This window comes from Meriones unguiculatus, chromosome X, assembly GCF_030254825.1.
Source record: "Meriones unguiculatus strain TT.TT164.6M chromosome X, Bangor_MerUng_6.1, whole genome shotgun sequence".
NCBI classification, from domain to species: domain Eukaryota; kingdom Metazoa; phylum Chordata; class Mammalia; order Rodentia; family Muridae; genus Meriones; species Meriones unguiculatus.
In genome coordinates, this window is record NC_083369.1 from 31221047 (window position 1) to 31241757 (window position 20711).

Below are 20711 nucleotides of genomic sequence, written 5' to 3' on the forward strand. Positions count from 1 at the left end.
GCTCTGAGGCCAAACAGTGTACTCCACTGAGCTAAGGGATAGCTTACACTTGGATTTTCCCTTGCAGAGAAATATCTGAGAGTAGAGAACCAGGGGAACCCCTGTGCATTACTCATAGACCTGCTGGCAAGTGAGTGCACCTTCAAGTGAGCGATGCAGAGCCCCAGATCCAGGGTCTCTCTATGCTAGCACCCAAGTATCTGCTCCCTCCCACCCACACCCACACTGTAAGCCATATAGTGATTCTTGGGACAGCATTCTCAACATTGAAGACCCTGCTCTGTGAGTCTCCTAGTGGAGTACAGGCAAAAAATTCCTGGAGCTAAGATGGTGCAACCCAGACAGATCTGAAAACCTGGAAAACAGTACAACAGGCCTGTGGGCCACTGAGGCATTTGGGGCACCTGCAAACTTCCAGGCATTTACATGCTCTAGTACCCTGTCCTCCAAGACACACTTCCACGCAGGCCCCTGTGCTTGTGCACATGCTCCTGCAAACTTCCTCCCTTTGCTAAAGCTGAAAGACCAACATCCACTCTTGAAATGGTTGGCCACTCTCATCTTCCTGAAGTATACTCCAGACACCAGAGACAGATAGACCAAGTTTGAAAAACAGACTCAGGAAACAAACAGTGAAGGTTACAGATAAGCTGATGACTAGGGGTTGCCGTAATAACACATTCAACAAAAAATCAGGACATCATGGCTTCACGAGCAGCACACACAAAAAAATCAATAGATATTTTAATTCATGGGAAACACAGAAAAATAATCTCAAATTTATGCTTATCCAGTTATTAGAAGCACATAAGAAGAAATGAACAAAGCTCTCAAAGAAATACAGGCAAATACAGCCAAACAAATACAGACACATATAGAGGCACAAGTAGAGCCATATAGACAGGAAAAATAGTGGCCATCAAAGAAAGACAAGAATCCATATCCAGTAATATGAAGGAAATAGTGTAAGACATGAAAACAGTATTAGAATCAATAAAGACAATACAGAGAAAACTCTGGAGCTGGAGAACTTAGAAAAAAGACCAGGAACCACAAAGGTAAGCATCACCAACAGAATACAAGAGATGGAAGACAGAATCTCAGGCGCCGAAGATACAATTGCAGAATTAAATACATTTCTCAAAGAAAAAACAAAATCAGAAAAATTCCAAACATAAAGCATCAAAGAAATCAAATATGCCATGAAAAGACAAAACCTAGAATAGTAGGAATAGACCAAAAAGAAGATTCTAGGCTCCAAGGTCAGGAAAATATTTTCAAGAAAATCATAGAAGAAAATTTTCCCAACTTAAAGACAGAGATGTCCATAAATATACAAGAGGCCAAAAGAATACCAAATAGACTAGAACAGAAAAGAAACACTTCATGTCACATCATAGTCAAAACACTAATTCTACAAATCAAAGAAAAATATGAACAAAAGCAAGAGAAAATATCTACAAATACCTAGACTAGGGGCGGGAGAGGCTAAAGAGACCAATACTCTAAGAACTGTGCATGGAGAGGACCTAGAATGCCTGTTCAAAGGAATCCCACTGGATGCTCAGTTTTCACGTAGATTCCATAGTACAAAGTACAGGGGCAGTCTCTGACATAAAGTCAATGGCCAGCTCTTTGATCACCTCCCCCTGGTAGGGTTAGCCTTGCCAGCCAAAAAGGAAGTTGATGCAACGAGCCTGAAAAACTACGGTCAGATAGAAGGGGAGGAGGTCCTCCCCAATGAAACTACTAGGGAAAGGTCACATAGGGGAAGACAAGAAAGGGGGCAGCAGGATGGATTCAAAGTAAATAAACTGAACTAAATAAATATGTAAATAATATTTTTTAAATAATTAAAAAACAGCAAGTGAAAAAGGCAAAGTAACATATAAAGGTAGACCTATTAAAATCGCAACAGACTTCTCAACAGAAACTATGAAAATCCAAAGGTCCTGGGCAGATGTCATTCAGACCTTGAGGGACCACAGATGCAAACAAAGACTACTATACCCAGCAAAACTTTCAATCAACATAGATGGAGAAAGCAATGTATTCCATGACAAAACTACATTTAAACAATATCTACACAGCAACCCATCCTTACAGAAGATACAGGAAACTCCAATCCAAGGACAGGGTCTCCACAAGGAGAGCAACAGAACAAGAAAATTTGAACACAGGGAACTTCCCAGAGACTCATACTTCAACCAAGGACTATTCATAGAGATAACCCAGAACCCCTGCACAGATGTAGCCCAGGGCAGTTCAGAGTCCAATTGGGTTACATAGTAATGTGAAGAGGGACTGCCTCTGACATGAACTGACTGGCCTGCTCTTTAGTCACCTCCTCCTGAGGAGGAGCAGCCTTACCAGGCCATAGTAGAGGACAATGCAGCCACTTTTGATGTGAACTGATGGACTAAGATTAGAAAGGAGAGGAGAACCTCCCCTATCAGTGGAATTGGGGAGTGGCATGCATGCAGAGGGAGGAGGGAGGGTGGAATTGGGAGGGGAGGAGGGAGGGGCTTATGGGGGGATGCAGAATGAATAAAGTGTAATTGATGAAAAATTTTAAAAAAAAGGAAAAAAATAATTTAAGAACCTTAAATGACTTTCAAAAGTGGAGGAAAACATGGAGTTAGTCAATTGGCATGGAACACGTCTTGCCCCTGGGGGCAATGGTCTCCTGAACCTACTCAGACCTCAGACACCACCACTGCCAGTTCTAGAACTGATGCAGGATGTTCCAACGAGGCTTCTCATAATATTTCCTATAAGCCCACACCTGTTTGTCTATATCCCCCATTTTTATTCATTATTAGCCGGATAGAGCCAAGTAATTGTGGTAATGATACTTGCTTTTTTGCCCAATGCTGGAATGCTAGTAAATTTACTAGCTGGTTACTCGCATGCCTCGCTGGGTGCCTGTGCCCATTGATGCCCCTCACGCTATGACTCTCTTCAGACAGAAAAGGGATCTTGGAATTACAGCCGCCATTGTTACTGCCATCTCATTGGCGGCTGTTGGAGCTACCACTGCGGCATTAGCCAGGAGTCATACTGTGCAGACTGCTCAGACCCTGAATAACCTTTTAGCCAATGTAGCTCATGCCTTAGATGTACAAAAAGGAATTAATGCTCAACTAAAAGGAGGCTTGATGGTATTCAATCAGAGGATTGACCTCGTGCAGGAGCAAATTGATACCCTATGGCAAATCGCTCAACTTGGCTGTCAATGAAAGTATGCTGGACTTTGAGTCACTAGCATACAACATGAGAATTTTCCCTGTGCTGCAAATCTGTCTAAACAATTGTCTAGCTATATTTTAGGTAATTGGACTGGAGAATTCGATACTATGATGGAGCAGCTGAGAGTGGACGTCACGGTAAATTCTACCAGAGTGGACGCAGGACTAGCCACAGGATTATCATCATGGATTGCTGCAGCCATGAATCATCTGAAGGAATGGGCGGGCATGGGAGTGTTAGCAGGCCTTCTGGTGTTGGTCTCCTTGGTTTGCCTGTCGTATATATGCAAGATTAGAGTCTCACAACAGCGTAATGCAGCCATGACCATTCAGGCCTTTACAGCCATTGAAGCAGGACAGTCTCCCCAAGCATGGTTGGATACCATAAAAAGCTAAAATGTTACGCTCAGGATGCGAGGCTAAGCACTGCACTCAGGGTCAGCCGCTTTCGACCCAGAGAAGAGTATGTCTGATTGCATGCAGGTTGATGCCCCAGGTCCCGCCTCTGAGAAAAAGGTATCAGATGGGTCTGATGCTCTTTGGGTGGATGACACCTAAATGAGCATCAGTACAAAGTCCCAATTTATTTCTAATATCAGAGATCAGACCTCTACTCTTGCCTGATGCGTCTAAAACAAAAAGGGGGAACTGTAGAGAGCTGTGTAATGCTGTGCCTTAAAGATGGAGCTCGTTCCCGCCTTCCACCTTCCCGATGGTGAGTGTTCTCTGTCACAAACAACTCCACATTTGGCTAAGGCTGAGGATCTGGCTTGCTTCCATGTATGTGGACCTATCTGCATTGCCCACGTGGCATGCCGGGGCTGGCTACCCAGAGGCAATTTAAGCTGTGGGTTGGCTTTCCCCAGGGTCAGATGATTGTTCAAGGTGCCTGAATAAACTTCATTGAAAAAAAAAAAGAAAAGAAAAGAAAACAACTACACCCAAGAAAACATAGGATACAGATAAGTTTCACAACAAAAATTAAAAGAAAACAAGCATAGAAACACAGTAATACCACCAACTCCACAATAAAAGGAACTAGCATTCATTGGTCACTAGTTTCTTTCAACATCAATGGACTCAATTCTTCAATAAAAGACACAGACTAACAGAATATTTGCGGAAAAAGGATCCAAAATTCTATTGCATCCAAGAAACACATCTCTGCAACAAAGATAGATACTACCTCAAAGTAAAGGAAAAAGATATTTCAAGCAAACTGACCCCGAAAACAAGCTGAGTTATCTATCCTAATGTCAAATAAAATAGTCTTTCAACCAAAAGTAATCAAAAAAGATGAGGAAGGGCACTTAATTCCCATCAAACGAAAAATCCTCTGGGAGGACATCACAGTCCTGAACATCTATGCCCCAGATACAAGAGCACCTGCATTTGTAAATGAAACATTAGTAAAGCTTAAATCACACATCGATCCTACACCTTAATAGTGGGAGATTCAACCCTAAACTCTGACCAAGGGACAGATCATCTAGACAGAAACTAAATAGAGAAATAATGACACTTGTACAGGTCCTAACTCAAATGGACTTAAAAGAACTTTTCACCCAAACTCAAAAGATTATCCCTTCTTTTCAGCACTGCATGTACCTTCTCAAAAATTGACCATATAATTGGGCACAAGGCAAGCCTTAATAGATACAAGAAGACCGAAATAATCCCTTGGATCCTATCATACCAACATGGACCAAACAGGACCTCAACAACATAGAAATAAAAAAAAAAGCTTACATAAACATTTAAACTAGAACTCTCTACTCAATGGCAGCTTGGTCAGGAAAGAAGTGAAAAGAGAAATTAGAGACTTCATAAAATTCAATGAAAATGAAGGCACAATTTACCCAAACTTATGGCACACAATGAAAGCCGTGCTAAGGGTAAAGTTCATAGCACTAAATGACTCCAGAAAGAAGCTTGAGATAACTGATACAAGCAACTTAATGGTACACCTAGAAGCCCTAGGGGAAAAAAAAGAAGTACACACACACAAAAAAAAAAACAGTAGAAAATTTGAAATAAACAAATTTAGAGCTGAAATCAATGAATTAGAAAAAAGGAAACAATTTGAAAAATTAATGATACCACGAGCTTGTTCTTGGAGAAAATCAACAGGATGCACAAACCCTTAGACAAACTAACCAAAAGACAGAGAGAAACTATCCAAGAAATGAACAAGGGGACATAAAAACAAACACTGAGGAAATCCAAACAGTCATTAGGTCTTCCTACAAAAGCCTGTATGCCACGGAATTTGAAAATCCAAATGAAATGGACAATTCTCTTGATACATTTCATTTACCAAAATAAAATCAAGATCAGGTACATAGTTTTAATAGTCCTGTATCCTCCAAGAAAATAGAAGCAATCATCAAAATTTCCCTCCCCAAAAAAGCCCAGGGCCAGATGGTTTCAGTGCAGAATTCTACCAGACCTTCAAGGAGAGCTAATTGCAATTGTCTTCAAACTATTCCACAAAATAGAAACAAAAGGAACATTACCAAACTCAATCTATGAGTCCATAAATACCTTGATACCTAAAGCAGAAAAAGACCCAACCAAAAAAAAAAAAAAAAAAGGAAAACTTCAGACTTATCTCTCTTATGAACATGGATACAAAAATACTCAATAAAATACTTGCAAACAGAAGCTAAGAACACATAAAATATATCATCCAAAATGACCAAGTAGGCTTCATCCCAGGTATGCAGGGGTAGTTCAATATACAGAAATCCATCGACGTAATCCACCAAATAAACAAGCTAAAAGGGAAAAATCACATGATCATCTCCTTAGATGCAAAAAAAAGCATTTGACAAAATCCAGCACTTGTTCATGTTTAAAGTCTTAGAGAGATCAGAGATACAAGGCACGTACATAAACAGATAAAGACAATATACAGGAAGCATATAGCTAACATCAAACTAAACGGAGAGAAACTTAAATCAATCCCACAAGACATGGCTGCCCAATATATCTGTATCTCTTCAACATAGTACTTGCAGTCCTAACTAGAGAAATAAGACAACTAAAGGAGATCAAGGGGATGCAGTTCAGAAAGGAGTAAGTCAAAGTATCACTATTCGCAAATGATAAGACAGTATACATGAGTGACTGCAAATATTCAACCAGTGAACCCCTGCAGCTGATAAAAAGCTTCATCACAGTGGGTAGATATAAAATTAACTCAAAAAAATTAGCAGCCCTCAAATATATGAAGGACAAAATTTCTGAGAAAGGAATTAGGGCAACTACACCTTTCAAAATAGCCACAAATGACATAAAGATCCAGATGTGACTCCGACCAAGCAAGTGAAAGACCTCTTTGAATGAATGAATGAATGAATGAATGAATGAATAAATAAATAAGTACAACTTCAAGTCTCTGAAGAAAGAAATTGAAGAAGATATCAGAAGATGGAAATTTCTCCCATGCTCATAGATCAGTAGGATTAAGATATGAAGAATGGCCATCCTGACAAATGCAATCCACAGATTTAATGCAGTTCCCAACAAACTACCATTACAATTCTTTATAGAACTTGAAAGAGCATTTCTCAAATTCATATGGAAAACAAACAACCCAGAATTGCTAAAAAAGAAAAAAAAAATCCTGTACAACAACTGATCGTTTGGAAGTTATCTACATCCCCAATCTCAAGCTGTACCACAGAGCAATAGTAATAAAAACTTTGTAGAAACAGAATGATGGATCAATGGAATCAAACAGAAGACCTAAAAATAAACCCACATACCTACAGATATGAGATACTTGACAAAGAAACCAGAGGCCACACAATGGAAAAAAGGCAGCATCCTCAACTAATGGAATGGGTCTAAATGGATGTTTACATGTAGAAAAAGGCAAATAGGTCCAAATTTATCAACTTACACAAACTAAAGTCCAAGTGATCAAAGACTTCAACTAAAAAAAAACAGACAAAGAAAAAGTGGGGAAGAGCCTAGAACTCATTGGCACAGGAGACAACTTCCTTAACAGAACACTAACAGCACAGCCTCTAAGATCATCAATCAATTAATGGGACCTCATGAAACAGAAAATTTCTGTAAAGCAAAGGACATTGTCATCAGAAAAAAAAATGACAACCTACAGACTGGAAAAGAATCTTTACCATCCTTATCTCTGACAGAGTGCTAACATCCAAAATATATAAAGAATTCAAATGTTAAAAAGCAATAAATCAAGTAATTTAAAAAATGTGGTACCGAGCTAAACAGAGAATTATTTGTAGAGGAATTCTGAATGGCAAAGAATCACTTAAAGAATTGTTCAAAATCCTTAGTCATTTGGGAAATGCAAATTAAAACTACCCTTGTATTTCACCTTACACCAATCAGAATGTCTAAGATCAAAAACTCAAGTGAGAACACATGCTGGAGAAGATGTGGATAAAGGGGAAGCCTTCCCCATTGCTGGTGGGAATGTGAACTTGTACCACTACTTGGCAAAAAAATCTGGCACTTTTTGAGATAATTAGGAATAGTGCTACTGTGCTCGCTTCGGCAGCACATATACTAAAATTGGAACGATACAGGAATAGTGCTACCTCAAGATCCAGCTATACTACTCCTAGGTATATATCCAAAATATGCTCAAGTATGCAACAAGAACAAATTGAAGCATCTTTATTCTTAACAGCCAGAATCTGGAAACAACCCAGTTTTCCCTCAACTGAGAAAAGAATACAGAAATTATAGTACATTTACACAACGTAACACTACTCAGTGATTATAAACAAGGAAATCATGAAAATTGTAAGCAAATGGTGGGAACTAAAAAAGATACTGAGTGAGGTATCCTGGAAACAGAAAGATACCCATGGTATATACTCACTTATAGTAGATATTAGACATAAAATATAGGATAAACATACTAAAATCGTACACCTAAAGAAGCTAAATAAGAAGGAAGACCCTGGGTAAGATGTTCTGTCCTCAAACATTCAAAGGCAAATTGGATGCTCGTCAGAAGACAGAGAATACAGGGAAAAAGAGAGAAGTCTACCACAGAGGGCCTCTGAAAGACTCTACCCAGTAGTGTATTAAAGCAGATGCTGACACTTATAGGCAAACTTTTGGCAGAATGCAGGGAATCTTATTAAAAAAGGCAAAGACGAAAGACCTGGTGGGGGCAGGATTTCCACAAGGAGAGCAACACAACTAAAAAATCTGGCCCCAGGGTTTTTTTCTAAGATTGACACTCCAAACAAGAAACATGCATGGAGATAACCTAGAAGCCCTGAACAAATGTAGCCCATGGCAGCTCAGTCTCCAAGTTGATTCTCTAGTAAATGGAACAGAGATTGTCTCTGACATGAACTCAGTGGCTGGCTTTTTGATCACCTCCCCCCTGAGGGTGGAGCAGCCTTACCAGGTCACAAAGGAAGACAATGCAGCCAGTCCTGATGAGACCTGATAGGCTAGGGTCAAATGGAAGGGGAGGAGGACCTCCCCTATCAGTGGACTTGGAGAGGGGTATGGGAGGACAAGAGGGAGGGAGGATGGGGTTGGGAGAGGACGGGAGAGGTGGCTATAGCTGGTATACAGAGTGAATAAAGTGTAATTAATAAAAATTAATATATATTTTAAAAAAGAAAAGGTAATTTACTGTCCTTGAAAAGAGGAAACTCAACTATTGGACGAAAAGCATTTTGACAGGCAACTTCTTAAAAATATCCCTGAAGAGTTGCTGATTATGGGTATGCAGGACAAAGTGTCAAATGGCTCAAAATTGCCTGCGATATATTTATACTTTAGTAAATGAACAAAGATTTCATGCATATTCCCATCAATCTGCTATAAATCTCTCACAGATAACTAAATCAAATATTCAAACATGTCTGCTTAATCGTGTTCTGATTCCAGCATTCAATAAATATGAACTGAACCCTCAGCTGCCTGAATCCTGTGGTCAAAATCCAGAAATGAGTAGAAATTCCCTTCACCTCCCTCATTCACAAATCTACTTCACTATCAGATAATTCTTCATTTCTTTATATTTATACTCTCTTCTTTCCCATTGTCAGTTCCCCTGCCTGAGTCCAGACTTACCATCAATTCTCACTGGGTCTATCTTGCTATCTTCACCTCAATATGTTCTAAATTAACCTCCAGAAGGAAGTAACAAGCCTAATTAAGCTGTTTCCTACATATAAATCCTTTAATTATGTTGCTTAACCCCCAAGACAAAAGTCTAGAAAGACATTTAATCCCAGGATTTGAGAGGCAGAGACAGATGATTTCTTTGAGTTTGAAGCCATACTGGTCTATACAGGAAGTTCTGTGATAGACAGTAGACAGGCTACATAGTGAGACCCTTTCTCAAAAAAGAAAAAAAAAAAAAACACAAATCACACTAAATAAACCCTTACTAGGACTTTACTCCCATTCCTTCACATATACCTATTTATAGTCTTCCAATTCCATAAGTTAGGTAATAGGCATCAATGTCTACACTTTCTGATAACTGACTCTAGACTAGGTTTCCCCCACACAGTAAATATTCTTTTAACGCCATGTCAGGAACTGTCTTGCAGGATCAGTCCTGTTATATAGTATAACCTTATTTTTAATTTACCTCAACAACTGGTATAGGTAGTCACCATTTGTCTCCTAGATGTAATATTCATTCTCTTGGCTTTACTCTATCTTGACTTCCCTAAAACAAGTAAGTCAAGCTCACTTGCAATTTCCTATGATTAAGTTCTACCCTAGGAAGTACCAACAAAGTAGTCCAAAGTAAGAAGTGAGAGAAAGTCAAACATTTACCATACTACTCTCTCACCACCTCAGCTGGAGTTCTAGCAATGGCTCCATTGTTTTCTCACTCTAGTATTTATTAGTTGCCTAGTTGTCCATGATTTGATCTCCTGCTCAATCACGACTTTACTCTTTACTCTTGTTTCTTCAGAATTAGAGATACTAGCAGGTACCACCCACTTTTTGTTTATTTTAATACTGCCCTAAACTCTATACATAATTCATTTTCTAAAGTATATTTAGTTAAACAATCTGAAAGATTCATCTGTTTGTCACTAACATTCTAACAGATAACCTTAATGTTCACTTCGCTCAATCCACATTCAGAAAGGCAAACAGTATGGACATCACAGGAGAGGGAAAACAGCAACAGGACAGGAGCCTACCACAGAGGGCTTCTGAAAGGCTCTACCCTGCAGGGTATTGAAGCAGATGCTGAGACTCATAGCCAAACTTTGGGCAGAGTGCAGGAAATCTTATGAAAGAAGTGGGAGATAGTAAGACCTGGAGAGGACGGGAGCTCCAAAAGGACAGCAACAGATCCAAAAAGGCTGGGCACAGGGGTCTTTTCTATAACTGATACTCCAACCAAGGACCACTCATGGAGATGTCCTGGAACCCTTGCACAGAGATAGCCTATGGCAGTTCGGGATCCAAGTGGGCTTCATAGTAATGGCGACAGGGACTGTCTCTGACAGAAACTGATTTAGCCTGCTTTTTGATCATCTCCCTGTGAGGGAAGAGCAGCCTTACCAGGCTACAGCGGAAGGCAATGCAGCCACTCCTGATGAGACCTGATAGACTAGGATCAGAGGAAAGGGGAGGAGTACCTCCCTTATCCGTGGACTGGGAGAGGGACACAGGTGGGGAAGAGGGAGGGTCGGATTAGGAGGAGAGGAGGGAAGGAGGTACAGGAGGGACACAAAGTGAATAAACTGTAATTAATAAAAATAATTAAACAAAAATTTGTTTTGATTTGACAAAAAAGAACATAGAAAATGTTTTAATTACCTTATAGACTACACTTATTTTAGTGTTTAGACTATAACTGAGATTTATCAAATATTTACTGATGAAGAAATAACTAACTCACTTAGAAGGACACTTTTTCTGTAACTGTTCAATTAAGAGATATTCTATACTTTGTGAGACATGATTTCTGACCCAATTCTTCAATTCTGTCACTATACCATGAAAGCAGCAATAAGCAATATGAAAATGAATTTAGATTCTAATAAAACTTTGTTTATAAGATAAAGTTCAAATCAGATTTGTCCCAAGAGGCTTAGTTTGCCAACTCCTGAAATAAAAAAATTACAATGCACTCATAAAAGTACATATTTCATTTAAGCCAAAATAAACATGACTTTTGACACATGAGTAAACACAGAGAAAAGACTTTTTCGAACAATTTTGAAAATATAAAATTTGCTTTATAATACTATTAAAGCATAAAATATACCTGCATGTCCCTTAAAATCCACTGCAAAAAGTGGAAAATCTTTTAGATTGAACTCCACTTTGGCACGCGTCACACCTTTGTTTTTTATTACAAATGCAATACTTTCTGTAGAGCCAATAAAGGTACCATTGAAATTAAATCTATTCTAAAAATCAAAAAAGAGAAATAATTAGGAAACAGAGTCATGCTTTATAAATATGTACACTCAATTTTGTATTTGTCTAGGAGATTAAGTGTTGAAGAAATCTCTACAAAACTTTATCTTCCTCTTCTACCTGATCCTATAAATAAGATACCAAAATACATTAATCCTGCTCCTCTTCTTCAACCACTTTACTAGATTATATTTGTATGAAAATAATAACTAGTCAATGGTTATTTAATTTTTAGACTTTTAGTTTCTCAAATCCTTCTCTTCAATAACTAAGTCATAAACTTCTCTCATATTTGACCTTTACACACTAACAACAGGACAAGGTTCAAGATCATCAACATTACTCATAAAGTTGTCCACGTCTTTTAGTGCCTCAAATTCTAGCCTCATATAAGCTCCTTTCTCATCCTAACACTTAATAGTTCAGTAAGCTCTATAATTTTTGCATTTCAAACCAATGCCAAATATTTCACACTGCATTTTTTAATCAGTGTCTCCATTGTCAAGAAGGCACTTCTCTAAATTTAATTGCCTAATAATGTGATATATCTATCAATAGTTCAGATAAATTATACCATGTAAGGATAACTTATTCCTTATATTAATTTGCCTCATGACATCACAATATCTGTTCACATATTTGACTATTCTAAAAAATAACAAGATTCATTTTCATATACATGTACACATGGTTGTATTCTTGCATGTGTCTAACTCTTTATGTTGTATTGGCTACTTACTGAGTAATTTTGAACTCTATCTCATGCACCAAGTACGTAATTTATCACAAGCCTCTCTAGGGTACATCATTATAGAATTATTATATTATTACCAAAAGAAGCACACAAAAAACTAAAGGAATATACATAGTGGCAACAGTATCATAATATTGAGTAAAATACTTCATCAGTATCAACTTACTTACAAATATACTTAGAAATTTTAAAAATATATAATAAATATTTGACATTTTCTAAATATATGAACATTAGTTCTCCTATTTCTTCATTATATGCTCATTGAGTTAAACTATGTAAATTTTATTACCATGCAATCTAAGTTCTACAACTTTTACAACAGAGATCTTATATGCATTTTTAAAATTCAAAACAGCATAGTTGCTGTTATCATTATTACTGAGATATGAGTTTTATATGGAGTCCAGGCTGGTGTCTAATTTGTGTTTATTCTCCCTCAGGCTACTGAATGTTACAATTACAAACAAGCTATACCAAAAATGATGAGTAAATTATTTTTAAAGAAAACTATATATCTAAATTTCAAAATAATAAGGGCTTATTGATAAAGACATATCAATATAAAGCCCTATCATCACTCTGTTTTATAGTAATTTCTAAAGAATGTCCAAAATGGATTTAGCATGAATAAATAGAGTAATAAAAGCAACAACATTCAATATTTTCCATATTAAAGTGAAAGACACTATCTTTTATGAGATTTAATTTTCTTTTCCTCCCCATTATTGAAATAGATTTTTTCACATATAATACATCCTGATTATGGTTTTCCCTCCCTCTACTACACCTCTGAGTTCCTCCCTACCACACCCTCCCATCTGGATACACCCCCTATTTGTCTCTCATTAGAAAATAAAGGGCTTTATATGGTATAAAAATAATATAAAATATAATAAATTATAGTAAAATAAGACAAAAACTAATACATCAGACTTGGATAAAATAAACAAACAGAATAAAAAGAGCCAAAGAATAGGCACAATAAACAGACACCCACTCATTCACACACTCAGAATCTCATAAAAACAATAAATGGGAAGCCATGATAAAAATGCAAAGGACCTGGTAGATCCACACAGGCTCTCCCTATGCATGCTGCCTCAATTCTCTGTCAGTTCATATATGTGTTGACAGTGTTGATTTAGAAGTCCTTGTTTTCTTGGTGTCATTCATCTGCTCTTACACTCTTCATTTTAAAAAATCAGCACAGGCTAAATAGGTTAGATGAATGTCTACTGGTCTGTAGATCTCACATTTTCATCATTAAACAATAGGAATCAGAAACTAAAGTCTAATGCTAAAATTTTTGTTGGACAAATAAAGTACAGACTGGTGCTGAGGTACAGAGATAGCCAGTTAAGCTCTTTAATCATAATATTTTACAGATTAGCACCATAATGGCACCGGATTGTAAAACAATTGGAAGAAATAAGCAAAGTTGCAAGCAACCCCAAAAATAACAAAATAATTGTTACAGTGCAGGAGTTTTCAGAGAATAAGATGTTGATAACATCTTATAAATGTTAATAAGGGAGGAACATAAAGCCTAAATTGAATAATTAATGAGTTTCTTTGGGTAAATGGACCAGAATTTATCCTGTGAAATGCTATTTAAAAAAAGAGAGGTATGTATGTGTGTGTGTCTGTGTATGCACAGTATCAGCAGTTATCATATGTATGTGCACATGTGTGTGTGTCAATGTGTATGCACATGAATAGTAGTAAAACAAATTCTACTTATATATAGCTAATAATTTGAAAAACTGACATCAGTATAGTTTACAAAAAACTACATGGAAAACAGTGGAATAAGTTTGCTAATTATAGTGTGTTCAAATAAATAACCAGTACAGAGCAGTGAAGAAAAATACAGTATAGTTTCATACAGGTGAAATCAACATTGGAAACACAATATTCAATTTAAGTAATTCTTCAAAGACTGCAAATACTTCATATGCTTAGAATAATTCACAACTAGACCAATTAAACCAATAGCTAAGCACACTTTCATGATAGGAAAAGAATCATCTCTTATGAAGGATGAGAAAATAATGAGATCATTTTCATACTGTTAGCTTTCTCAGGCCTAAGTTCAGTGTTTTATTCTTAAAAATTCAATATTCCATATCATCACTTACATTTATATTACATAATTGAATATTATATTTAAAATTCCTACAATCAAAAATATTTGTAGACATTAATTGACTGACTAGGGACACATAACATAGCTATCACAATCATAAATTAAGCAGACAAGTATGTGGCATACTCACAGGTATGATTTCAACATCAGCAATTTCAACAGATCCACCAATCCTAAGATCTATTACATTTGCATGGCGAATAGCAACCTTATTTAGGAGAAATAGGATATTTTGTAGAAATTACAATAAAATACGATAATATTACATGAAAAAATTCCATGCCCTTATATGCCACTTTGTAATTTAAATAAAAGCAATTATGTGTGTGCATGTACATGTGAGTGTGCATGTTGTGTATGTGGATATGCATGTGTATGTGTGTTTGTGTGTGTGTGTGTGTGTCTGTGTGTGTGTGTTTAAAAATTTATTCTGGCAGTTATTAGAACTTCTTTGCTAGAATTGGTACTGCTTTAAAAACTGAATGCTGAACCATTATGAATGTGAATGCAGAGTAATGTGTATTTGACTAAATCTAACTATAATTCTATGTTAACACATTTTTTCTTTATCCAATTACATTTTATTGAAAATAATAAAAGTGTGGTTGAATGATATATTTCTCTGTTCCACGAAAATATGCTAATATATACAATAACTATGAAAACAGGTCAAAATAGTTCTAGAGGTCTAATATAGTACCTAAGACATTATCTTCTTTTTAAGTACCTAATAAACTATGGCATAACTCTCTTCAGAACCCTAATTTCAAAGTTCAAAAAACCTAGTGTTTAGAATAGCCAATGTTCTATCTTTTGAAGTCCTTAAGTTTTAATTCCAACACAGTCAAACCTGAACCATAGCCTGCCTGAATACTGAACCTTCACCAAGAAAATTAAGATAGTAAACAAAAATCAACAACAATCTAACAAAAAAAGCCTACCTCAAAGGCATGGTAAAACTCTCTTTGAGTTGCTTTTGGAAGGAATCTAAAAGACTGTCAAACAACATATGTTACTGCCATTGTCTTTGATTGCCTCTGAAAACTTGAAGGTAAGGCTCTATTGCTGAAAATAACACACATTTATAGGACTGGAAGAATCCAGCTTGAACTGATGATGAAGCCTCCTCCATGAGGACTAGCTCTTTTGGAAGATGCTATACAAGTTGCTAAAGAAGAGAAGTAATCAATACTTCTACTCAGCTGTAATGCCAATAGACCTGCCTGGAAACATACCCTCAATAGTGCAAAAGTGAAACAGTGAGGTGACTGACTTATGCCCCACATAGAGGAAGGAATTCATGCCTGGTACTTAGAACCAAGTGAGCTACCCAGGGATAGAGAGGTCATAGGTTCTAAAAACAATCTACTATGGCCATTTTATTAAACCAGTGGAATTTAGAACTATCTTCTAAATATTTATTCTTAAACCCAGAGCTAAATATAGTTTTCATCCCTCATTAAATAAGCTTTTTTAAAATACAAATGGAGATGCCCAACACCAAATGATACATCTGCAACACAATGGCTCAGGGAATTTCATGGAAAAGGAGAAAGAAATATTGTAAGAGCCAGAGGATTGTAATGTCTGTTGTATCCCATAATTATTCTTTTCCTAATTTTTCTAATTACTGTCATGGGGAAAAGTCATCTATTTTTATGAGAACAGTGAAGATTTCTCAAAACTCAGAGGAGCCAAAATCATACAATTTTATGTTGAACTTTCTCATGCTGTTTGGTAGTTATCTATTTCAACTTAGTAGAATCTTCAGCTACCAGGTTTCCTGAAAAAAAATTTCAGAAACTCCTTTCTAAGTGCTGCTACTAAGTTTTGTTTTAGATAATTGATGTATGGTTGTTATTTGTAAAGCTATAAAAATACATATTGCTGGGCATGGTGGCACATACCTATAATCTCAGCACTCAGGGAGGCAGAGGCAGGCAGATCCCTGTGGGAACATCCTGGTCTAAAAAGCCAAGGCTACACAGAGAAACCCTGTCTCAAAAAATCAAAGCCAAACCAAAACAAAATAAAACAACAAAAACCCCACAAATTTAGACTTAATTCAATTTCAGTATAAGCAACAGCTTAATTTATTTAGTGTTATAATCTCAAAAGTCTATTAATTGTTTCTAAAATAAATACATTTAACAAATTGTGTATAATTATTTTATGATAATATGCTTCCTGCTATATTTTATAAAACCTTACATACATGAACATGGACAAACATATGTAAATAGATATCACATACATATAGATAGAGAGAAAGAATGAACAAACACTTGAAAAGGCATACCTTTGCTCTTGTATCAAACTTTTCTGCCAAAGTAGGTGTACAGGAGATATTAAGAACAGTTATTCCCCCAAATGGTATTATTCCTTCTGATGGAACAATATTAATGTGAGGCAAAAGGTTATGATCACAAATCTGTAATTAAAAATTGGTTAAGATTTTAAATAATTTTATGTTTCCATTCGATATAAAGAAAAATCTAAAGTAGTAATTTTATTTGGAAAGGAACACACACACACACACACAAAACACTGATAAATCTGAATAATATTCCTTGTATGTATGTGTCCATTGAAGGCATAGAACAACCATTTGGTGTTCTTTTCCCTGGTGAAAACTATTCTCCTACTCTCAGGAATACCTACTTGCCTATAGTCCTTTGAGTAATTTTAGAGTTGGACTTACTCAACTACCTTGTCATATCTTTTGTTACTTTTTTTATATTATTAACTTCATTTCATAAATTGATGGGTTTATGAGAAAAATTGGTAAGATGCTACAGTGAATTTCACAACGATTATATCAAATGTTTTATAGGAAAGCATCTATAGTATTTCCTATAGAGAGGCTCACTGGGCATATAATATGAGGTGATTTTTGTAATAAAATTTTGTGTATATCAAATACAGGAAACATATGAATTACAACAACTAGTTCAATATAGTCCTTGCTGCTACCATGACATTGCTGACTACAAAATGACAAATGAAGGAAAAAAAAAAAGCATGTACTGAACTATGTATTGTAGCATTACTTTGTACTTATATTAAAAATTTTAGTATGAACAATTTTATATAAACAATTTATTAAAAATTGTTTTTTGGTTACTAAACCTGGGAATGGTTTGGAGTGACCATGGACTTCACACTATTCCCTGGTGCAGGATGTATGGCCCTGCTGTGCATGAATGCTATCACCATGCTACACAAGGAGCACTTCCTCTAGAACATTGGCTGGGAACAGACCAGGAAATTGGATTTAGAGAAGGGCCAGGAATTAAATCTCAACTAATGAATGTTATTCAGTCAGTAAGAACCATGATGAGAGTGCCATTGATAACAGTAAACTCATTTGCTATTGTATTGCTCTTGTTATTAGACAGAGCATCATTGGGAAGTCAGTGACTCAGAGGAAGAGGTATACTCTAAAAAGTCATTGTTTCTGTTGTGACTGGAATATTCATGTTTCAAAAGGCTCATCTTACAGTTAACAATAAAACAAGAGTTTCTACTTTAAAAAAACATTTTATTTCTTACAATGAAACAAATGACACCATGAAAAAACAAGAGGAGAGAAGAAAAATATACAACGAAATACTACTCAGCAATTAAAAACAAGGAAATCATGAAATTTGCAGGCAAATGGTAGGATCTAGAAAAGATCATCATGAGTGAGCTATCCCAGAAGCAGAAAAGACACATACAGTACATACTCCCTTATAAGTGGTTACTAGACTTATAAGATAGGATAAACATACATAAATCTGTAGACTTAATGAAGATAAACAAGAAAGACGACCCGGGGTAAGATGGTCAGTCTTCACTTAGAAAGGCAAACAGGATGGACATTGGAAGTAGGAGAAAACAAGAAATAGGACAGGAGCCTACCACAGAGAGCCTCTGAAAGACTCTACCTAGCAGTATATCAAAGCAGATGCTGAGACTCATAAGCAAACCTTGGGCAGAGTGCAGGGAATCATATGAAAGAAAGGGGAGTTAGTATGACCTGGAGAGGACAGGAGATCTACAAGGACCAAATTTATCTGGGCACAGGGGTCTTTTCTGAATTTGGTTCTCCAACCAAGGACCATTTATGGAGATAACCTAGAACCCCTGCTCAGTTGTAGCCCATGGCAGCTCAGTATCCAAGTGGGTTCCCTAGTAAGGGACTATTTCTGACATGAACTCAATGGCTGGCACTTTGACCTCTCTCTCCCCTCCAATGGAGGAGCAGCCTTGCTAGGCCACAGAGGAGGACATTGCAGCAAGTCCTGAAGAGACCTGCTAAGCTAAGTCAGATGGAAGGGGAGGAAGACTTCCCCTAGCAGTGGATGTGGAAAGGGCCAGGAAGGAGATGAGGGAGGGAGGGTGGGACTTGGAGGGAATTAGGGAGTGGGGCTACAGCTGGGACACAAAGTACATAAACTGTAACAAATATAAAAAATAAAATTTTAATTTAAAGAAAGAAGAAAATATATGTAATTGGGGAAAGTAGAAGGAAAAACATGATAAAATATACTCAAAAAAATATACTTGTAATAAATTGAACATTACCTTGAGCCGACCTCTAAAAAATAAAGTATTAATTTCATAGTATATTTAGAACCAATAAATCAATGTGACCAAAATTCTACATTACCTTAAAATAAGCATGGTTTTGCCCTACATTGTGAAGAATGGCTTTCCTCCAATTAGTTAAACCTTGAGAACTATTACTGAATATTATTCTTGGCTCTAAAATCTTTACTCTAGTGTGACCAACCTGATAATGAAAAAAAAGGAGAAATTATTAAAAAAATAACAGAAATAAATACAAATAACATTTACCTGCTCCACCATATATGTGTGTATATATTTATGTGCATATATATATTTAAACCTATAAATATATAATGTAATAATTGTTCTATTATATCATGCTCATAGCTTGAAAAGGTCTTAATACAAACAAAGAAATGAAGCCAATCTTCCTCATTGGTAAAATGAGGAAAGTAATGAAAGAAATGACAAGAATACACCCCTGTCCCATATCAGGAAATTCATGGAGAATTTTTAAATATGACATGTTAACAGATTTTGATAAATACTTAAGACAAACAAAATCAAAATATAATGACTAACAGTAACTTCCTCAAAGTGATGTTGGAAAATAATTTACTGCTAGAATGCTTTCCCATTATGTGTGAAACCCCGGGTGTGATACTCAGCTACAACACACACACACACACACACACACACACACACACACACACATACACACACACAAATGGGGTCCATAACTGTAGAATGTTGAGAATAGCCCTATGACAGAAGTGATCCCTAGACTAAGAAACATATTGAATGTACTAATTATTGAAAGGCTATTAAGTGCATACAGTGCATATTTATGTGCTATTAAACAGAATTCAAAGGTCATCTATTGAGAACATGTTGTTTAAAATGAAATCACCCATAAGCCATCTTCATTTCTCTTAATAGTCAGTTACCTTGACCTACATGAGAATGAGGACATAGCTTACTTAGACTGATAGAATTACACAGACACAGAGATTTACCTCTTCGTTACAAGGAAAACAAATCATAGAACAAATAAATCAAAGAAACTATTGTCAAATTAGCCGTTCTGCATGTATATAGTAATAAAGTAAAGTAGCCAGGCATCAAGAATAAGCAATGCATTATGTCCAATATTTTGGGGTGAGTGCATTTTACACTAGACATTGATGTTATTATATTGTTATTATATTAGACATTAATTTGTTCTTACAATTATTTGAAAAAGTTTTTAACTGCAATAATAAACTTTCAAACTAAGCTAAAACAGAAAAAGATAAAAGTAAATGAGTTTTTATAAATATATGATAATCCTTAAATAACACTGTATTTAAACATTTTATGTTCTTCCATCCTGATTTCTTCAGACTTAACATTAAAGATTCCAAAGCTTTACCTGAAATGATACAATTTACTATTGAGTAATCCAAGTTATTTCCTTGTCTAATTCACTATTTAATTAACTCACTTTTTTTTCATTTCATAGTTTAGTTATTTCATTCTTATTAAATCATGGCGTAGGGAACAGTAAAAACAAATTTCATTAAAGCCTGTGGAGGCAATGTGGATCTGGAATAAA

The 20711-nt window shown here is 36.1% G+C and overlaps 1 protein-coding gene across 1 annotated transcript in view; it reads right to left on the bottom strand.

The window, feature by feature from the left end:
* LOC110542726 (cilia and flagella-associated protein 47-like) overlaps positions 1 to 20711 on the bottom strand; it is a 554711-nt gene that overhangs the window by 446305 nt on the left and 87695 nt on the right. Inside the window, exons 17-20 of the mRNA XM_060375216.1 lie at positions 19218 to 19340; positions 16863 to 16994; positions 14694 to 14771; positions 11506 to 11650 (exon numbers count right to left, since the gene is read on the bottom strand). Of these exons, the coding sequence (XP_060231199.1) occupies positions 11506 to 11650; positions 14694 to 14771; positions 16863 to 16994; positions 19218 to 19340 (478 nt within the window). The remainder of the gene's footprint in view (positions 1 to 11505; positions 11651 to 14693; positions 14772 to 16862; positions 16995 to 19217; positions 19341 to 20711) is intronic.